The sequence below is a fragment of the Pyrgilauda ruficollis genome, unplaced genomic scaffold, assembly GCF_017590135.1.
Source record: "Pyrgilauda ruficollis isolate IOZ18807 unplaced genomic scaffold, ASM1759013v1 scaffold5, whole genome shotgun sequence".
In the NCBI taxonomy this organism is placed as follows: Eukaryota; Metazoa; Chordata; class Aves; order Passeriformes; family Passeridae; genus Pyrgilauda; species Pyrgilauda ruficollis.
In genome coordinates this window covers 4,814,725-4,836,665 of record NW_024526599.1, presented here as the reverse complement: position 1 = coordinate 4,836,665, position 21,941 = coordinate 4,814,725, and the positions used below count along the sequence as shown (strand labels likewise).

At 40.0% G+C, this 21,941-nt stretch overlaps 1 protein-coding gene across 8 annotated transcripts in view; it reads right to left on the bottom strand.

Annotated features, from left to right (window-relative positions):
• Positions 1 to 4,096: 4,096 nt before the first annotated feature.
• Positions 4,097 to 21,941, bottom strand: part of TMEM131L (transmembrane 131 like) — a 79,568-nt gene continuing 61,723 nt past the window's right edge. For 6 of the 8 annotated variants that reach the window (XM_041479757.1, XM_041479760.1, XM_041479761.1 and 3 more), the window contains 13 exons: positions 21,493 to 21,678; positions 20,488 to 20,637; positions 19,316 to 19,929; positions 17,035 to 17,189; positions 15,636 to 15,760; positions 13,893 to 14,050; positions 12,827 to 13,012; positions 11,702 to 11,780; positions 10,594 to 10,679; positions 9,136 to 9,256; positions 6,954 to 7,042; positions 5,989 to 6,131; positions 4,097 to 4,509 (listed from right to left, as the gene is read on the bottom strand). In XM_041479757.1, coding sequence (XP_041335691.1) covers positions 4,231 to 4,509; positions 5,989 to 6,131; positions 6,954 to 7,042; positions 9,136 to 9,256; positions 10,594 to 10,679; positions 11,702 to 11,780; positions 12,827 to 13,012; positions 13,893 to 14,050; positions 15,636 to 15,760; positions 17,035 to 17,189; positions 19,316 to 19,929; positions 20,488 to 20,637; positions 21,493 to 21,678 — 2,371 coding nt within the window. In that variant the 3' untranslated portion in view covers positions 4,097 to 4,230. The remainder of the gene's footprint in view (positions 4,510 to 5,988; positions 6,132 to 6,953; positions 7,043 to 9,135; positions 9,257 to 10,593; positions 10,680 to 11,701; positions 11,781 to 12,826; positions 13,013 to 13,892; positions 14,051 to 15,635; positions 15,761 to 17,034; positions 17,190 to 19,315; positions 19,930 to 20,487; positions 20,638 to 21,492; positions 21,679 to 21,941) is intronic. The other 2 variants (XM_041479759.1, XM_041479765.1) reach the window with 1 other exon arrangement.

Below are 21,941 nucleotides of genomic sequence, written 5' to 3'. Positions count from 1 at the left end.
CACTGCCAGCTCTAGTGTAGGTGGTGGAAACCTCCCTTGCTTCCTCCCCTTCCGCTCTCTTCAGAAGATTAAGCTAACAGCTCTCCCGTGAGCTCATCTGCCCCGGGGCAATCAGGTCTCTCACCTGCCCTCAGAGGCCTAGGCTCCTTCTGCCAGTGCTGCTCACTGCTCCTCCGAGCAGCTGGAACAGTCCTGCACGCCCAGATCCAGCTGCAGGAGCTGTAGGACAGGTCTGCCAATTGCCACCGTGCCTGTGACAAGATAAGCAAGCAACGACGGTGCTCCCCATCTGGGCCTGCCTTGGGGACAGCCCTGTCCCCAAGCTCTGAGCCCGCAGGCGGTACTGGCAGCCCGGCCTCGCCCATCTGCTGCTCCCATGGAGTTCAAACCAGGCTCCCAGGCCGGAGCAGCCACGCTGCTGGGCTCTCCAAATCCCTCCCTGCAGGAGCAAGCTCAGCACCGCACCAGCCCCACCTAGCAACAGACAGGGTCCCAGCACAGCGCTGCCCTTCTCCTACAGGGAAGCTGCACTGGATGCTCCCCTTCCCGCAGCTCTGCAGCACAACGCTGCGAGGGGCTTGCGGCAAGGTGGGGAAGGAAAACAGACTGCCATAGATTCTGGCTTGGTCCAAGTGCTGCCTCTCAGTACCGACAGACCTCCAGGAAATGTGCCAGAAATATTCTCTGGCTCCATAATGGAAATAGTGGCCCAAGCAGGCAGACTTGGCCAATATAGCCTGTGAAAATCAAGGACAGTGATAATGTGGTATCCCTAGTTCCCAATACACATATAAGAAGCCACAAACCTGCTGGCAGCAGAAGCAGGGGTAGCTGTCACTTCTTCCCAGTTTTCTTGGGAAAACAGTGAATGCCCAGAGACTATATCATACTCACATGGTGACAGAAGTCAATGCTGAATATTTGGAACTGCACCCATGGGGATTTTTCCCCCACTCCATCATCAGCCCTATTAGTGAACTGTGCAAGCTACTGCATTTTTATACTGGTATTTTTGGTATTCCCTTTCCAATTTTAAGCATTTCTTTGGCTAACTAAGAACAACTTCTGCTGAAGGCTCTTAAAACGGTACCAGTTTCAGAGAGACCAATGAGGCTCCTCATGCTGCTATAGGCACAAGGCAAGAAGTTAGAAATTTGCTCATGACAATGAGATGTCTTCAGAGCAGCCTCACCAGTTCACTCCAGCAGAACTGTAATCACTTTGGTACAAAGCAATTATTTATTTCATCTTTCCCTTTACTGTAGGATGAATGATTTTTAACTGAGCCCAAACCCACTTGCATTCAAGTGGATTGCTAATTAAGCTACAGATGTCTCCTGATGGCAGCAATTATTTCTAGTAACCTTAATGAGATTGTTACATTCCTTAGTTATTGTTATGAAAAGTTATATGAAAAACTTTGCCTAATACTACACAGCTCCTGGGGGAATAACTTCTTGATCTGTTCTGGTTTGATTAAAGGGAATGATTGTTTCCTTTCTTAGCAATATTTCTCAAGCTCTTTCTGGCTCCTTCCCCTTGTCTTTTGCTGGCACTTTTAACAAGTCTGATCAAATGTTTCACACAGGTCTTTGCCAAACATTTCTATCTGGTTTTGCTCTCCGTGAATCTCCAGTGCCTTTGCTTGGTTTACTGCGTAATTTTTCCTTTCTTTTCCAGTTACTGACTCTGTTTGGAACATACACTTTACTTACAACAGGGACTCAGTGCCTATCAGAACTCCGTGGGGTTTTGAGGTGGTCATTACAGTTTGTTGCAGATATAAGAAATCCATGTCCTTACACTGGAACTTGAGGAAAAGCCTCCCTTCAGTGCACAGAAAATAAGGATATCCTTGAAACATTGAATGGAATTAACAGAATAAACTAAGACAACTAAGCACATCTTTTCATGTCCTCTCCTCTCTCCTGTGCCTTTTTATCCAAAATCCATGCATGCTGTACAACAAGCAATATTATCCAGGGAATAAAGAAGTTCATTCCATTTCAAACCAAAGGATCTCTTTTTTTTAAAATCTGTATTTATTTGGTTTATACTCCCACTCTATTCCTCCTGAAGTCTCTTACCATAGGCAAGAGGTGCACAGAAAGCATGTCAGTGGTTATGACTACTTCTCATGGCTTAGTACCAATTTCAGGAGCATCAAAGTTCATAGGAACATGTGAACTTCCCTTCAGAATCACAAGCAATTACGATTAAAGTCAAGTCAAACAGATTCCTGCCCAGCACAACACATCATGGAAAGCAGCCAGAGCCCAGGTGCTAATTCCTGACCAAGCAATTAAAACACCACAGTTCAGAGAAGCATTCAGTGACGATCCCATTTTTCTGACACTGAAACCAAAGGAAGGCTTTGGAGAAAACCTTCCACATGAGCAATTAGAGCAGGTAAATGGAGGAGCTTTTGAGTTTCTCAACCAGTCCCTGACCACCTTCTGAGCTAACCCAAACACTTGTGAAAGCATAGCTGGCAAGGTAACTTTCAACAAAGGTTATTTTGCAGGAACTGATGATTTACCGAAACAAACCTTTTGCGGAAATGCACTGTTTCTGCTAAAGTATTTCAAGCCCTGGGATGGCATTTCTGGATGAAACCAGCAAGATAAAGGAACTGGTCTGATAGTTCAGCAATGTGGTGAGACTAGCAAGGCCAAAATTAGGTCTGAGTGCTCAGATTACTCAGTAACCTTGCATGCAGGCTGTGAACTATTTTGCAGTGCCTTTTCTGCTCTGTCTTTGAATAAAAACAACTAAAAAAGCCTTGGTTTCTTACTGTCAAACAGAGCTCTTGTCTTCCAGTCACTCTGTGAGCAAAAGGCAAGATGAAATTAAGTAGCAAAAAGTAAGGAACTTGCTCAAGACTCGCAGAATCCTCAAATAGTATCTGGACCCTGGTGGTCTCCAGTCTGACCTCCCATGAGGAAAAGGATTACCACCTCCACTACAGCAGGTCACATGTGGCTTCATTCAGCCATATCATTAACATGAAACAGAGATCTGTTCAGCTGTTGAGGTACTTGTTCTCCTGCAGCATCACCCTCCAAGGGACATCATTCTTCCTCATGTTCAACCTCCCATGTGGGACATCATTCTTCCCCATGTTCAACCTCCCATGTGGCAATCCACGACCACGGCCACTTGCCGTAATGCCTGTGGCCACCACAACAGAGAATTTGGTTCTGCCACCTCTGTGGCTCTTTTTTAAGCAGTTGTACAAAACTGCTAGTGGATCCACTTTCACTCTCTTCAGGCCTGACAAGTGCCCTTGTGCCAAGGACATCTCTGACCCTAAGGGATGTCTCCACCTCCTTTTGATGTCCAGACACACTCTGCCATGCAGAGAAAAGGCTCTACAGCAAGGGTAAGCAGAGACATCTTGCATGATGGACTGAGTCCCGGCATGGGTGGCAGCACTTCCTCAGCTACACAGTTTTAGTCTCCTAACATGAGCCAGCACAGTATCATTCTGTTTGGGAGAGTGGTGTGAACTCTGCTCTCAAAGAAACATTTCTTTCACTTCAAGCTTCAGTATTTTAAACAAGTGCAATTAAAAGCACTGAAAATGCTTCTGCAACATGAAGGCTAAAAATAACAACACAAAATGCCAGGAGTCACTCACAAGAAAAGTTCCTGGAAGAAATGCCCACTCACCCACACTGCACAAGCTTAACATCGTCCAAGTGACAGCTTGCAATTTGAAGCCAGATAAACAATTCAGCCTTTTTCCTACTGCCAGAAGTCTGCACTCACTATCAACTGTATCAGCACTAGAAGTGGCACCATTTGGAAACTCTCTGATCTGCATCAACAGGTAGGTCCCCAGTTACTATTTGGTACAGATGCAATTACTTATGGGTGTAAGTTTGTACCTACAACTGCTAAACCACTCCTAGTTTATACCACAGAATGTAAACTTCAGAAGAAACATGTGCAGTACAGGTTCATGGATGCTCTTAAGAACTAATACTGTCCTTAACGATGATAAAAAATTTGAATTTTAAATTTATAGCTTTCACATAACAATAACAGCATCCTGAATATGCTGTGCTTTTTAAAATGCACTGAATGCTCAGACTTCAGTAAAAAAAATTTATTTTCAATATAAAAGTGCCAAAATATTCACCAACATTGTAATCTATTCAGCAACCAGCTTACTCTAGTAATCAAAATTGCAAGCATCTTTATTCACATTTTTAAGTCAAATTCCTTTCACACGTTTCCACAATAACCCGAGTCCCTCGAAAGTGGGAAATTTGCATTTCGATTGGCTGCTGTAGTCCATATGTCCAAGTTCATGTAGGCACGGAAGGGGTTAAACCTCGGATAGTATTCCTGCTTACACATAACTGCCTGGTTCTCCACATGAGTTGAATGTTGAGTTGTGGCACTGACGGGGCAGCAGCTTTCATAAACATCACTCTGAGGTGCCCAGATGGAACCAAAAAGTCCAGACATTGGAGACAAGCTTCGGGTGCTTGAGAGGTAGGGCTGCAGAGCAAGATAAAACCAGCATGGGAAACTGCAACATGGACCATTTGCCAAAGAAAATGTGGAAATACTAGGTACTAAATGGGAGGGAGGGAGGAAGCAGCATTTATGCAGAAATTTAAGAAATCCACAAGTAGAAAATGACAGAGGAGTTTACAAAGAAATATGGCTGCCAAAAATATTACAGCAGCATTAATGTGTGTGTGTGTGTTTAAAGGCCCTCCACTGAATGAAGTCACATGAGCTCCTCCCTGCACAGCACAGATATTACTCTAACAACAATATACTACTCAGTTATGGTCAGACTGTTGAGGAAAATAGAGGAGAAATGGAAGATACACAAAGATCACCATGCATACTTTGAGAGTTAAAATTAAAAGAGAAGTACGCCTAGAAATGACTAGGAAAGGGCTGAAGTATGTCTCAGTCCAGAAAGACTGTGCATGCTGGGAGCAGAAGGGATATTCAGTGTGAAAAATGAGACTGTAATTGGGAGCTAGGGAATTTAGTTAGAAAATTTTGAAAGCTTATAAAGAACCTCCTGGAGGGCAAGATGTATTAGTCTGCAGGGAAGTCTCTCAGCGAAGGTCATGGAAGTCTTGGGACTTTTAAAACTGAATGAAACATTGAAATGTATTGTGGAGAAAAGCTCGCCAGGGAAATGAACTGAATTATCTAATGCATTTTCCAATCTCTACCTTCTGTGTTTCCTGGCATTCCTGAATAAAATATGAAATAAAATATATGTTTATTTTAGGAAAAAGTCTTCTACCAGTTTTGCCACTTTTTAACATAGAAGAATTTTCATTTTTACAGTTGAAAATATTTCTTGCTTTATTTAGTTAGTTTCATTCAAAATAAACCCATAGTAAATAAAAAAAAATCTAAAATAGAAGATTTTGAAATATGAGCAGAAGAGGAGATAGTTACAATTAAAGACCACCTTGAACTGAAGTTACTACACTGCACTATGGGATGACATAAACATGGCTGGATACCAGGTCAAAGTCAAGATTCTGAAATCTGCACAAATCCAGCTTAAATCGCTTGAATTTCCTACCAAGAAAAACCCTGTCAGTCTCTGAGAGCAGCTGTCCATTCAGCTCTTCAATTTTCAAATCTCTCTGGGTTTTTCTGTCAGCACTTTTTGGGTTTTAGCCTCAACTGGACACATTGATTTTTATAGAAAAAAGTCTCAGTAGACTACATAAGCCCAAAATATTTTTCCATATGTAAGATGATTTTAGTCAATTTTCAGGCAAAAGGATAATCTCAAAATTTTGCAGACAAGGTCAGTAACATCCTTGACAAACAGCTGGGAAAAACCTGGGCTACCAATGCCAGCATCAAACACGCACATCAGGCTACTTAGAAGATTCATGAAGAACATGCAAGCAACAGGTAGGGAAAAGACAGGAATACACTAGGAAGGCTTTGAAGGAGCACACAAAGGCAGCGCCTCACAGTGGCAATACTCACTGTGGAGTTGACGTAACTGGCAGGCTCCCAGGCAGGTGGCATGTTGGGAGGAGCATTCCAGGTGGAGGGACAGTTCTGGTCAATGAAGGCTGTATTCTGCATTGCTGCAGTACCTGGGAAGCCACTGGGGTAGTTCATGTTTTCTGCAATTTATAAAAACAAGAAGACAAACTAAGGCTTTTTCAATATAAAACACTAGTAACACTTCTGTGGAGGAATGCTGAATCTTCTTTACAGTGAGCCAGGCTGGGGCTGACCCAATCCTTCAGTGATTTCATGCAGCATCAGGGTAGCACAGCAGCAAAGTGTATCAATTTCTGTCAACAGGACTACCACTCTGTATTAGAGACCCAGTAACAAATTGTTATCAGGAGGACAGGATAAAGACTTGGCAGTCCCTCTACTGGAGAATACAGTCTTTATTAGACAGAACGTGCATGGCAGAACCTCCCCAGACCTCACCGCCAACATGTCTCAGCTCTGAGCACCCAAGGGATCAGCATGCTGCCTGGGATACTGCAGTCTGACCTTTCATTAGTACTTAGGTAGGTAACGCTAAAGAATTCTAGACTGCTGCCAGTGTGCTTCCCAAGCCAAAAAACTCTAGCCTGGAAAGATAATTGGTCACAAGGGGCCTTGTATTTCACACACTGGAAGGCTGAAGCCTGCCAGAGGGGAAACAAAGAAGATTGTGCAAAAAGATATGTGTAATACTGTAAGCACAAGCATTTCTGTCAATTCCCTCTGGAAGTCCTGCATACTGCCTTTTCAGGCTCTATACAAAGGCCAATCTTCTCATCCACCACATGCAGTCATTGTTTATTACTACAGAACACTCAGCTGGAAAACGTAAAGTTGAAAGCAATGAACACCCGTGTATAGACCAGCTCAGCCTTTTGTTCCATAAGAGGTGAGAGGAAAACAACCATGCTCTGTGATAATTAATAAGCTTTATTTCATCCTACCTTCTGGGAAAGCACCATATTCATTCATCTCTAGTGGACAATACATGTTGGAAAACTGGCTGTCACAAGCTGCATTCCAGTCAATGAAGCTGTCTCAAGAAAAAAAAAAAAAATCTGCAGTCAGAAACAATTTGCAGAACTTCTGAAAATTACTTAGAAATACTTATTTATTGTAAAGCTCTTGGATGCAAAATGCCTGTAACTGATCATGAGGCTTTTCACATTCCACTTGTCAATTTTGCCAGTATCTACTCTGTGCCACTACATAGTCACAGCAATCTCTCTCACAGAGCTCTTTTTCCTCTGGGAAAATGAACAACTTGTAATGATGCTACCAGATTCCTGCAATGCCTAACTGGGTTGAACTTTCTTCCCCATAAAAAGAAATTAACTGTACTTCTTCCCCACAATCATGGATAATGTGATTTGAGGTAGCAGAAGAAGACATAATACATTTGAATGCTTGAGAATAGCAATTAAAATGGAGATTTCTATTTTCCCAACCAGATGTGCTAAAGTTCTGTTAAACAGTGCATTTTCTAAGCTACACATCGATTTCTAGGGGTTATACTTCTTTGATTAAAATAATTTCAGAATTTCAAGAAGATTTTTTCAAAAGTAATTCCTAAAGACATGTCAGTAGTAAAATAGGCCCTGCTATGCAGCGAGTTTGAAGTAGTCCAACTCTGGATCAGTCCGCACAAGACAGGCATATAAAAGGATTTCACAAGAAACTGCCCTACTTCAATTTTACTATTCAGCCAAGCAGCTATCTTAAGATATCACTACTAAATATCAATAAATAATTGCATGGATGTGCATATATTTTTTGTATATGAAGTCCAAATCGAGACAAGTATATGAAAGCAGTCACAGAATGGGTGAGGCTGCAAGGGACCACAGTGGGTCACAGGGTCCAGCCTCCCTGCTCCAGCAGGGCCATCCCAGAGCACATGGCACAGGATTGTGTCCAGAGGGTTCTTGAATATTTCCAGTGAGGGAGACTCCACAACCTCTCTGGACCATCCATTCCGGTGTGTGGTCACTGCACAGTGAAGTTCTTCCTTATGCTCAGGTGGAACTTCCTGTGCATCAGGTTCTGCCCACTGCCTCTTGTCCTGTAGCTTGGCAGCACTGAGCAGAGCCTGGCTCCATCCTCTTGACACCCTCCCTGCAGATACTGACAGACATTGATGAGGTCCCCTCTCAGTCTTCTCTTCTCAAGGCTGAACAGGCCCAGCTCCCTCAGCATTTCCTTGTAAGAGAGATGCTCCATACCCTTAAACAACTTTGTAGCTTTTTTCTGGAGGTGCTCCAGGAGCTCCTGATCTCTGTTGCACTGACTGTGGAGTCCAGAACTAGACACCACTCCAGATGGCCACTCCAGGGCCAAGCAGAGGGGCAGGATCACCTCTTTGCCCTGCTGGCAATGCTCTTCCTGATGCACTCGAGGGTACCACTGACGTTCCTGGCCACAAGGACAGTGCTGGTTCTGGGACAGCTTGTTGTGCACTAGGACCCCCAGGTCCTTCTCCTGTCATTTTGGATGACAGGATACAACTGGAAGAACTGGCCATATTTCACTGCTATGTGGTGGCCGAGTATTTCTGCTCTCTAGTTTGTGGCACATCTTTCATTACTGAAATTTGCTATGTGAGCAGTGTAAAATATAAGAATTAATCAAGTTTGTCTTCATTACAAGAAGATCAACCCAAATATAGACAGGGCCTGAAACATACCAACTTGTATCTCTAAACCACCTTTATAGTGGAGTATTTGTCTTTATAACAATGTCTGTTCCTGTGATTTAACACAAGTACACACTGCATAACACACCATGTGGCATACACAAGCTATGCACTTAGCAAGAGGGCAACAGATTTCAAAGCCAGGCCCTCTGCCTGCAAAACAAATGAAAGTATTTAATAGCTTTCCAAAAGTATTTAATTAAACTTGAAAAAAGGTCTAGACTATAAGGACAGCAGTGAATTTGTATTAGTAAAATTAATCATGATGTACTCATGGAAGAGCATTAACAACCAGAACTAAGACTGAAATGGCAGAACAAATTTATTTTAACTATCATCGGCCTTTACAAAAATTATGAGTAAGGTACAGTCCTCTGCATTATAGAAGCTTGAACAAAGCATTATCTGTACTTTTTAGAGAAAACATAACTTGCCTGTTGTGGACAGAGGGGGTTTCTTGGATCATGCATGGTATATTATTCTCAAGGTTGTAGTTCAAACTGTTTGTCATGCAGACTGGCTGGGCAGGCCACAAGTCTCCTGTTGGGTAAAGACCTAAAAAAGGAAAGGGGAATGAAATGCAGAGTAACAGGAAGGAGACTCCACAGATTCTGTCACACTGACACTTTATTCCCAGATACCAAATAAGGACTGTCTGCTAGAGAAGAAAATCCAGAGTTACTAAGCAAGTTTTTTTGTGATGAAGGCCCATCTTTAAACACATCTCAAAATTTCTAGTTTTTAAAAAAGATATATGTAAGACTTAAACTGAGAAACCAGAATTCAACAAAACAGGGCAAGAAGTTCCTACTGAGGGTCCTTAAGTGTCCAGCTGCCAGTGCCTAGGTGGCACACTTCCACGCAGGAGAAACAGCAGGGATGCAATCCCCACTGGCCTCCTTGTGCCAATCCCTTAGTGACTAACCACCTCTGAAGTCCAACTACACAAATACAGCAGGAACAGGGTCAGGTTTCTAACAGACTGGGGCCATTCCCAACCAGACAATTTGTGAATTCATTAAATGCTGTATTTAGCCTCTAGCACAGAAATTCATTGTGCCGCCCTTCATGGACTGCGTGTCCTGACTGCCCACAGATATTTGGTTCCTATCAACTCTATGAGAACTGGCAGCTGGAGAAAAGAAAAAAATCCAAATTAGCAATTCCATGAGACAATGCTGGCAAAGTTGGCTCTATTTCATTACTTCACATGATATATATTAATATTGCTAACCATGGAAGAAGGTTAATCAGCATTTGTATCCTATCAGACAGGTTAAACCTACAGCAGAAGGGCAGGGAGTGCTGCTGCCCAAAGAACCACGCGTCCTGACCAGCTTTCAAACTCCACCTCACCATGTAGCATGATGCCTTAACGAATCGCACTCAAAAAGCAAACATTACTTCCCTCTGAGATACAAACAATGAAAACTCATTAATTTCAACAGTGCTACACAACCTCACTCATTATTGCTTTCAAAGAGAGCAAGTCCCGAGTGAGGATATTTAGAGAGAAAAAACGGTCATGTTTGATTTGGTGCCAAACTTCACTTTAACACAGCAAGCAGTGCTTTTGATCTCGCAGCTGCATTGCTTCTGGACATTAATCTGTGCACAGCAAAAAGAGGAAAAAAAGAAAGAATACCTAGAACATGAGTTGAAAGCTAAATGCTATCTTGACACAGAGAAGATGCAGCAAAAATTATCAAGATTATAAGCAAAAACTATCAAGGTTTTAAGCCTTCATTTGCTAACTTTGCACCAAACTTGTTTAGAAGCAAGTCAAGTTTTGGTAACAATGTGTCTATCAAGTTGGTGCACATGTTATTAGCAACATCACTAAAACTGTTTAGCAAACTGTGAGAAAAACAGCTTCAGTTGTAAATACTGACCTTTATTTTTGTCAGGATCTGCAGCTATGTCAGTGAAATTGGGACATAAGGTTTCAGGATATTGGGGGATGCTGTTCATGTCTCTGCTGAATGAAAAGAAAATTTAATTTCTTAAGTCTCATAATCCAAACTATTGCAAAGGAAATACACAGAGATGTAGAAAACATTCTAATGACCATCATGACTGCTATTGCTTTTCTGCTGTCCTGATTTTTCCTATTTCAGAATTACCACTGTGCAATTTTTAAAAGTTTTTTTCCAATTAAAAGCCAGAAACTTATCACACATGCAAAACGAATAAAATTAATACACCTTAATTACCCCATTTTTATTATCAATCTATTGCAACTTAATTCAACAGCTGCCCTCTAAAACTGGAAAACAAACTGTAGTTCATGAAGATCAGTAGGACCTCTTATAATGCTTGAACAACTTTCAAGTAAGTTTACTTTTATGTCCACGAAGACACACAGAGACACATGAGCGTGAATTTGGTATTTATCAAAACCAACCCAAAGGAACTAGTCAAAATGAATAAAAGAAAACACTTTCAAGCACCAGAATCCCAAAGGAAAAGGATAGGAGTATTTCTCCTAGTGAAAACAGAGAGTGGTGAATGAGAAGTGAAATGAGGATTCACAGTAATAAAACTTGTAGATGCCATCTCTACTACAGTAAAGAGGGAGAAAACAATGCGGGGGAGGGAGGAATCAATTTTCATGCTGTATATCCTAGGAGTACATTATTCCCATTAAAAGAATAGCATCAACTTGAAAGTCTTATTCCCACCTTTTTTATAAACTACAACTAAGCAGTAATGGAAATGTAGTAAGTTGCTAGGATCTGGAAGAAATCAAAGTGGAAAACCAATTTCCATTTTTTTTTTCCATTTGGAAGCTTTTATTGTACCTATGCAGCATAATCAATTTTGCTTATATCTTTTCCTGTACTGAAGAAGATTCTTCTTCCAACTAGTAAGTGCAATCAGATGATCATAAAAAATTACAAGATAACAGGTGCCAACAGGTACTATTTATCAAACTGAGACAAGACTTCAAGTTGGTGTTGTTTCTTTAGTGCCTTACAGGTGTAGATTCAATTTTTTTACCTGGTATTGCAGATGTTATGAGACAGATTTAGAGTGATAGGAGTTTCAGATGGAAAATCATTTTGTGAAATATTCTCTCCTAAAGAAAAGAATGACTGTGAAAATCAAAGATCTTTAAAAAAGAAGTATGCACAGAATATACATACACACAAATAGAATCATCAATGGTGTTAATCAAATTTTCTCTCACACTGGATTATCACTAACTGCACCAATTTCAAGGCATGCTACCTAGGTCCATAGTTTTAACATGTATTTTATGATTTAGAAGTGATTCATACAGTCTTGAAGGAGAGGTTCCTTGTTACTATCAAATTAAGTATGAATTTAGAATTACTTATTTTCTTTTTTTTTAAGAGGCCTTATAATTTGAACAAATAGGACAGTCATATACACATGATTTGTTATCTATTAGATCACAGGTTCGGACAGATCACACACTGCCATTAAGAAATGTAAAGTTTTATGCATACACAAATACACATGAAGTTTCTGCATATTTTTAAATAATTCAAACCGTCTTTTTGCAGGTACCCAAAGCTGGGTTTGCTGATGTCACTTCGGCACTTTAAAATTTACTTCTAGTGTCACATGACTCTGCATAATTGTGGCAATGACTTTCAACTATACTTCAGTGATATTCATGTATTCAAGAACTGCAGTAATGAAGCACAGCTCCCATTTCTCATACTAGTAAAGTGGCTCAGGTGTTCTGGCTATTTACACCTCAAATACATCTATCCAAACCCAGCCTCCTCAGATCTGAACTGCTTTCACACATTCCTTATTTGTGCATTACTAAAATAGTTTTAATACTAAAAAAAGAACCAAATAATGTCATGAAACAAATTCGAAGGCAGAAATTGCTTTGGCTAGTGACTCAGCTCTCCCATCCTTCCACGACAACTGTGTATATTGCTCATTGTGGATCCTGACAGTCATCTTCATCTCCATGAAATGTGTGTACTTCTTGTCAAGTACAAAGTTCTTTACATCTCTCCTTGTCTGTCTAAGAGGTGCCCTACAAACGACAAGTCATGTGCCCCATGCTGTGGTAGGCCTTTCCATTCACCAGGAAGGCTAAAACTCTCTGCACTACTGTGTTGTGCTGTTTGCAAAACTTACTGGATGGAAGAAAATGCCTGGTAGTAATCATTGGCTTTTTATCTCCATCTGAACTGCTGGTACTGCTCCAGCTACCCCAGCTTCCACGACTTGCACGAACACTTCCTGACGAACTTCCACAATCTGAGCTTGAATCAGAACAAAACTTCTCCAAACACTTCTTTTTGGACCGCTGATAAAAGTTTTCTAAAGAATTTGGGAAAAACAAAAACAAAAAAACAAAAAAACAAACAAACAAACAAAAAAAAAACAACAAAAAACAACGCAACATTTAAGAAAGTCTTGTCAGGGAAAAGTAATCTCAATCATGAATTTACATGGATTCTCTGAATTTACTGATTCAGAGAGAGGAAATAATATTTACTGATAGCTTCAGTAACTAAACCAGCCCCTAACACAAGGAGCTTCTGACCTACATGATATCCTAGTAAAACAAATGTAAGTGAGGATACAGTGCTGCTATAGGTCATAGGTTGAAAGAGGAAGTGCATACTGTCCTTTGAAATATATACTTAATACTTCAAACATGACACATATCCTGGCTGTAGGAACATGTACATGAAGAGCAATGACAAAATGTTGAAAGTAATAAATTCATAAGTGAAAGATCCTCTTTTCTTATTGTATCATCGGAGATAATAAGGACAATCCTACAGAAATTGATAACTTTCTTCAGATAACTTTCAGGGATCTCCTCTTCCCTGGAGTCAGGGAAAACAGATTATTAAAATCCTGATGGAAAGGCAAGAAGCAGGTCTCCAAGCTTTCTTTCGAAAACAAAACCAGACTACCAGTCTGTCTTTCCTTCACCAAGAACTGATAGATCATTGCTTCAGACTGATTCACGTTCTGGTTTGCATCATGAACCACCCCCATGGAGAAGCACACAGAGCCCTTCAGAAGTGAGCAGCTATTATTTCAGGCACTGTGTCATACCAGTCCTGCCATCTTTGTGTCAGGGTTCAAAAAAAAGAAAAGCATAGGTCTCTCAAGTAAGGAATGCACTACTGCCACAAAATTCACATTGTGTTTCTTTCCCCATGTTAAGACAATTAAAACTGCATACCTGTTTCTCCTTGTATGGATAAGCTCCCAGCTTTTTGGTCTGCTTTACAATTTTCCCCGTTACTCTGAGGACACCAGGCTCTTATTCCAATATTCGCTCTCAGATCCGGCCTTTCAAATTCACTGCACATATGCTTCAACTCACTCTGCTCAGGGACCCTAATAGAACCATACCCAAAAAAAAAACATGTTTGCATTTTACATTTCATCTGCATTTTTCCTTTCCAGACATTAAACACTTCAACTCACACAGCTATCAAGGCAAAGTGCGGGGGAAGCAGTAGGTTTGGCAGTCTTATTCCCCAACTTCACAGAAACCTAAAAAACCTTTCCCAAAACGCGATATTGTACCACACAGACTACTACTTCTCAGGGGGAAAGGCAAAATAACATGTGCATATTAAATTCCATTTTCTAATGCACTTGGCAGAAAGACAATCAGATGTTGCAGTGATAAGCACAGTTTAGCAGTGTACAAAGACATAGATGCAAAGAAAAACGTGCCCTGCATTCATTTCACTGGTACAATTGCAACTAGAGTAAAATCCCAATCTGAAGCAATCTTAACTTTTTGCTAGTAAAGGTGAAATGAAATGTCTGATCCAATATTATAATCAGAGAGTTTTGTGGAAAAATGATTAAAAGTCAGCTGTCAAATTTCTGCAGAAATGGAACGGTTCCATCTTAACTCAGAAAGCAGCAACTGCTGAATTGGTTCAAGGAACAGACACTAAACTTCAGTATTTCACTGCTCATTTTTTATCCTTCCTATCTACAAAGGTGTGCATCCAGCAAAGATTTACACATGTACTGACTTCCCACAAAATGAACTGAAATTTGTATATGATGAGTTATAACAGCTCTTTCAGATTTACAATCTCCTTTTAAAGTCCACTGACCTCAATAGAAGCACTCATAATAAAAATTAAGTCTGTGAAGGCTTTGTACAATTGTGACCGTAATTCAAAGGGCTAGGGGAGGGGAAGGAATAGGATTTTTCTCCTCAGAAGTGTTTCTATTCTAAAAGCAGTTTGTTTTTAATAACCCAAACAACTTAAATTTAAAATATATTAAAAATAATTAAAAGTAATTTACAACTGACTTTAAAAGGCATTAAAATGCATTAAAACAATGCATTAAATGCATGTTTGCATTTAAACATATAAAACAATTCTCAGGGGGGGAAAAAGGAACTTTCCACAGTGCTCATTCAATATTCCTTACAATCTAGTGCTGGTCTAGTTGTTTTAATCATTACAGCAAAATGCAAGCCACTCTGTCATTTCTACACATTTCTCTTCCAAAATTGGTAGAGGACAACATAACTCAGTATAGCAGATGACTCTCCTGAAGGTGGAATCATTTCAACAATTTTATTTTCCTTTTTTCATTGAAGAGAATACATGACTAGAACTTCTCCACACAATACACAAGGGGAAGGAAGCTAACCATCCAAATTTCAGATACAGCACGTTCCAGACTCTAACAGAGAGCTACCACTGCTATGCAGAATGGGCTGCATCTATCTACATGTAGATGGAACATTTTAAATGGAATATTTTAAAATTTTTTGTTTTGCTGGTGATACTTAGTAGTGCACATTCCTAAAAGTAAATACTCAGGCCAGGATTAATGTGTGTTTACTTAAATGGATAAAGCAATCCTGCCTAATGTATTATGCAAAACCTGCAGAAACATTACAGCAACTCTGGGTTTCTTCATGATTTGGTGAGGCAATACATACCTTGTGGATATATTTACATTCTTCTTCTTATTTTTCCTAGATGTTCTATTTCTATTCCAATTCATATTTGGTACATTTCCTTCTTTTTTCTCCTGAGGCTTCTTCTTCCTATATGCATCTTCTTGCTAAAGGCAAAAATACAAGCTGAGACATTATAAAATGAACTTAACTTAGTCAATGAACTCCACTGGATTTTTCTAGCTAAATTTCTCTGGACAAAATGACCCGACCCATTGTTACTTCATGATTTAGTGGTTTTCCATAGCACATCCTCTTTCCAGCACCATCAATTTAACCAGCCTTTCCAAGACTGTCCATCAAGACAGCAAGAGATGATGAGAGAGAAATTTCTGAATTCCCAAACTTAGCATTTTCCCTTTCACAGCCTCTAGCTCTGACTTTCAGGGAAATAAAAAAAAATGGAGGGAGAAAAAGTAAAGCAGTCAATAAAATTCCCAATGTGCTAAAAACAAAAAACATCTGCCAGATTTATGATCAGCTGGTGTGCAAGTTCAGCAGCAATAAATCCTCCCTTTCCTCAGCAACTGGGGGCAGTGGGGGAAGGCATTCATTTGAATTACAGCTGAGGAAATTATGGAGTAAGTTACCAGCAAATACCAGTCATTTCAAAAAATGCAAGAAACAAACTGAGCACCATCAGCCACACAGGCAAAGAAGTTTGTAACAACAGTTCTCAAAGCAAGACTGGACCGTGTCTTTTCTCACATATTCCCCAAGCAATGTAAGCAATTCTTCCTTACACCATTTTGCCATGGGATTTATAGCCAGTAGACAGAATACAAACATAATCCAGATTCTCAGGTTCACTAATTGCCTTATGAAGTTCTTTTAGTGTTTTATGCTGCCTGAAACAAAGGTACAGTCTGATGTGTTTATCATACTCAGAAACCAGGGGTGAAGAATGGTCCTTCTCAGCAACTGCACAATCTGCTAAAGGGCTTCTGCCTGCTGTACTCTCAAATGCAAGTTTCTGATGCACAGCCCTGGGTTTGGAGATCAGGTCTGCAAGTGAAGGCCAATATGCCACCTCCCCTGCAGAGAATGTTCCCACATCATTAGTATGGCTGACAGCTGGCATTAGATTCCAGTATGCTTGTGCCTGCTCTGACAGTAACAATCTCTGGCTGTGATATATATGGCTGTTTTGTTTTTTACCCAAACTGTTCACCATTCCATAAAGCAGCATTAGTACACAACAGATGTGGGACAGCACATCTGCACTCTTCTGCATTCACCTTAATTACAGCATTTCAGATCTGTGACTCTACAGAATAGTCCCTACATACACATACATACCTATATGTGTATATATATATATGTAAGTAAACTATAAAAATATAATTTCAAATTTGAAAAGGAGAAAGATCACAATACAAACCTCAGAAGAAGTAATCTCCTCTTTTGAACAGCATGGAGTCTCTTCCTTGGGTCCCTTACTAATTTTTTTCTCTGTGGAAGGCTTTAGGTTGATCTGCTTTTTTGAAGTGTCACAGTTTTCTGTTTCATTCCTGAGAGGCACTTGCTGGCTATTCCCTACAATTAAACAATAACAACTGTTTGCATGGGAAGAGAAGGGGCTCTCAGTCATAAACACATACCTTTCTTTAAAAACAGCCTTGTGTTGCTTTCCAAAACATAGGAGACTAATGTCTAGGCTGATGATACTGGAATATTTTAAAACCAAAAGCTAATGCAATGTAAAAATTCTTACAGCAGTTGCAAAAAGTAGCTTTGTGTTGGTTCATGGTCATGAGCACACCACTCCCAGTGCATGCATAGATTACACAAGTCCTGCTCATCTCATCTGAATTTGAGCTACCTGGGGCTCAGCCATGGATCTGTAAGGCAGAATTTGAAGCTAGAGAACACTGGGTTAAAAAACAAAGAGAAAAAAACCCTGCAAGCTGAGTGGGGAGGAAGGACAGCCTTTACTTGGTGCTTGACGCCTCTGAAGTGTCCTCTGCACTCACTATGAAGACAAAGGGAAGTCATCCTTTCTTTAGCATGGGTTCCACACTAGAAGTTCTTTTACTTGAGAAGCTTGTGAGGAAGCAAAATTATTTTGATCTAAGAGTCCAAAAAATGAAAGCTTCAAGAGGAAGCCTGCCTCAACAACTAGCTGAGCTGCTCAGCTGGGTCACATTCCTTTGCCTGGGCCAGGACAGAATTAACTTTGCCTCTGATCAGTTCCAGGTATCTCAGAGACCTGCACTACATCCACAATGATCTGCTACTGAGACTCTCAGCTGCTCTGCGTGAGAAATGTCATCACTTACTAAACTGAACTGGCATTGTCAAGTGGGAAAGGCACGCCCAGACATTTTTACAGTTTCCTGCCAGCCAACTACAACATCCCAGCTCTGAGTCAGATACTGGCTCCTTTCTGGAGCAGGCAGCCACGTGGACTGCAAAAGGAGCACGTGTGAATCAATCAGCACCAGTGAAGGGAGACTGTCAGAGCTCTAAAGAATGCTCTGTTGCTCTCAAGTATACAAAAGTGAGTACCCAAGGTCCTGAGCTCCCTGTTTGCACAAAACCAGGTCTGTAACTATAATCAAGATACAAACACTGCAACGTGGTACTTTTTAGACCCAACATATCCTACTATATGTCTTGAAACACAGAAATATCACATGCCTGATAGTGCAGAGAACCACAACTGCTAACAGACAACAAGGGAGATTACCTTTAGTGCTTTACTACTGAATACACTGGATGATCTCCTAATTCAAAGCAAAGAATAAGCAACAGTGCATTTTAGGAGCATATGAAGAATCTCAAAATACCTTGTAAGAATGAGTGAAAATATCTTGCCTTCACCTGAGATTGCACACTTGTACCTGCTATCGCTCACAGGTAACAACACAAGAAGCAATGAGCCTGTGGCAGCAACCACACAAGACCACAGGGCCTGAAATTCCTCTCTAATGGCTCACTCCTAAAGAAACTGCCACAGCTACAGCAAAGGCCAGTTTTCACCATTCAATTACTTTGCCAAGTGCCTCAGTAAAGCCAAGCTTCCAGAGGATACATTCTCTTATCCCGCTTTTGATTTCTCCCAGGTGTTCTTCTGTTGTTCTTAAAATTTTGAATTGTGCAGCTAAGAGGTAAGACTTCCCAGGCAGCTTAGCCCCACAATTTCAAAAAAAGAAAAACAAGAAAAAATACAGCTATGCAATGACTATGGGAAACACTAATTTGCAGATTCCTACACAATATAAGTTCACATTATCCTGATGTCAGGTTTTTCTTATTTTGGGTGGTGTTATCTGAAGAGTTCTGAGTATCTGCTTCCGAATGTGTTTGCTTGGTGATTCAAGCACCATATTTTCAGTGGACCTGAAAATAGCAAACTGGGATCCTTCTGAATATCTGACAAGGGCAATTTGTGTCTGATAAGCATATCTATGACATCAATTATTTTAGCAGTTAAAATGCTATGGCAACAAGCTTGAAATTTGTAAACCAAGCAAATTTATGATTTATAAAACAACTTTAAATGTAAGCTGCTTCCTCAGGAATGTAAACAGACAAATCACAGTGAACACATAAGAAACACATTCCCTTGTCCTGTGCAAAAGACAAAACTCGGATCACAGTAAACTGATCAGAAGATTTCACTTAGTAATTTAGACTGATAGAATTTGAGAAAAAATTACCACTAATTTTCCTTATTTCTTGCAGTTCTGGCTGTTGTTGAGGTGAATTTCTGGACAAGTGACTTTCAGGTAGCTTCTTGGACATCTTCACAGAACAGAACTCCTGTTCTTTGAGCTCAGCTAGATTTTCTGAAGTTTTAAGGTTAGTTTCCTTAGGAAACATACACGTTTGAAGATCTTCCTTCAGATCACACTCTGAAGAAGTATTTTTAATGAGAACTGTATTTTTCAGTGTACTTTCTTCTTTACCCAGAAAGTCTTCTGGAAGAGTTAAATTCTTGTTAACATTTATGCCATTTGCATATTTCAGAGTTACCCAGTTCTCACTGACAACATCAGTGCAAATGTCCTCTTTTGGTGCTGAGATTTGGTTCTCTGCAATCTGATTCTGTTTCTCATCAGCAGCTGCAATGGCACTGCCAGCTGCTGTGTTTGGTTTCTGCTTACTGTAGTAAACTGAACATTTGTGTTTCTTCTGAGAGTGGCTGTAGGTCGCAGGACTTCTCTTTGCTGCACTCTGACTTCGGCTGGAAGAAGGGCCTACAGACAGGAATCCCTTCCCTTTACCTTTATCTGAGGAACTATAGGAATCCATAAATGTCTTGCAGCTTCCTCTGGAGGAAAAAAAAAAAAAAAAAAAGGGATTTGTTTTTCTTTAGAAAGTCATCATGAATTATTTTATGAGATATTGTTGTAAGAAAAGAAAGGGGGGCATATTCACAAGCCATCAAATTGCTTTAGGTCTTTAATTTACCATATCAGCTAAGCAAATTCTGATTTTATTGAGAATTGAGCAACACTCTAAGTATTTGCTCAGACTTCCAACACACTTATATGCTTCATTGAATAAGTGTCTGACTGACCACTCAAGAGGGTCAGATTGAGAACCATCAATGTGTTTTCCGTTCTTTCCATGGCTGCCACACCTGGTGTATCCTTTACTTTCATCACACAATTTTTACCTTGTGTATTACTGGCAATATTCAAGATTAATAAACCCCTGAGTTCCTCCATTCCTCCTGGTGTGAGGTGGAAGCTCTCTAAAAAAGGCTGCTTGGAACACTGTCTCCTTTAAACCAGCATACAACAATATCAGTAAGAATAAGACAGAAAGCACCACTCCACAATAAACAGGGTAGAAAAGAAGAAAATAAAAAAAAAAGTATTTTTACTTGTAGGAATCAGAGCTGATTACGTCAACGGAGTTGCTGTTCTGCTGTGGTGAAGCACTAGGATTTGGTCTCTGTCTTGATTTCATGAACTCTGCTAGAATATACTGGGCTTGCTGGAAGGCTATCAGAATCACTCCAAGCAGGGACAAACTGCCAAACAAAACAATAGATATTGGTGTCTACAACTTTCAGGAATATTCAGTGAAAGAGTTAAAAAGCTTCTAACAAGATACACTTCTCAAATATTTTTTTCAGTAAATTCTAAGTAAAAAAACAGACAAAAACTCAAAATACAGCCTTAAAAATTATAGTTGTAATAGTATTTTGTTTTCCTTTTTTTCCTTATAGACCTTACCAGTTATTAGCTCGATAAAGTATCTCAGTCATGAACTTTAAAAGAAAAAAACTAGAATAAAGAAAAAGTTCATTCTAAGAGATAATACTTGAAGGCAATTTAGAAGTAACTGTGTTGTAGTCTTACATCATATCATAATATGACCTATCAGCCTGCTGTTCATTTATGACAGTCATCATCATTATTTAGGTATTTATTAAATACGGTCTTTCTTTTCCGAGAGAAAATGATGGAATAAAATGAGCTATAAATGCCATCATACTTCTGAACTAAAAATGTAGATGCAAAATATCCTCTCTGCCCATGGTGCATTAATTGCATGAAGCATATACAGATCAAAACAAAAATCTTTCTAATTCATCAAACCACCTTCTCAATCATGCAATGTAAATTTTGTTAGCAGGAAAACAGAATGAAAAATTCCTGTTTTTTCAGATCCCTGTAGTCTTCTTCTGTTGCATTTAGAACCAGGCAAAGTGGTCACTGCTGTTACTTCATGTTCTGACTGTTTCCAGTGTCCAAACCATGCAAGCAGCACAGTGTGCACGGAAATCTCAGTTAGGGATGCATCAGCACACGAGTGTTATCACCATGACATTCACATGCACTGCATCTTGTAGGAGCTCTGGGGGGCTGTAGGAAAGCCTTACCTTACAAAGAGGACAGTGAGCCTCCAGAAAGACTCTTCCCAGCTGGGTCCTGGCACCACATCCGCACACAGCGGTAACAGGTGGTGAGGGAGAGTCACGTTGAGCGTGAAGTGGAACTCCAAATCAGCAGCAGTCACCAGTGTGAGCTCACGAATCACCCACGAAGACGTAAAGTCAGGAGTGAATCTGTCAGGAAAAACAGAGGTGGTGTTACTTTTTAACTGAAGGGCTGAATTTTTTCTGAAGTCACACAGATAACAAAAATACAAATAATATCATAACAACAGCAACAACAACAACAATAATAAATATAAATTAATATTTACCAATAATTTAATAGTATTCTTAAAATTACTAAACTATTGCCTCATTATTAATATTAATTACAAAGTTATTAATCTAAAAACAACAGTTTAGTTATCTGAAATATTATTTAATAATACTTTTTA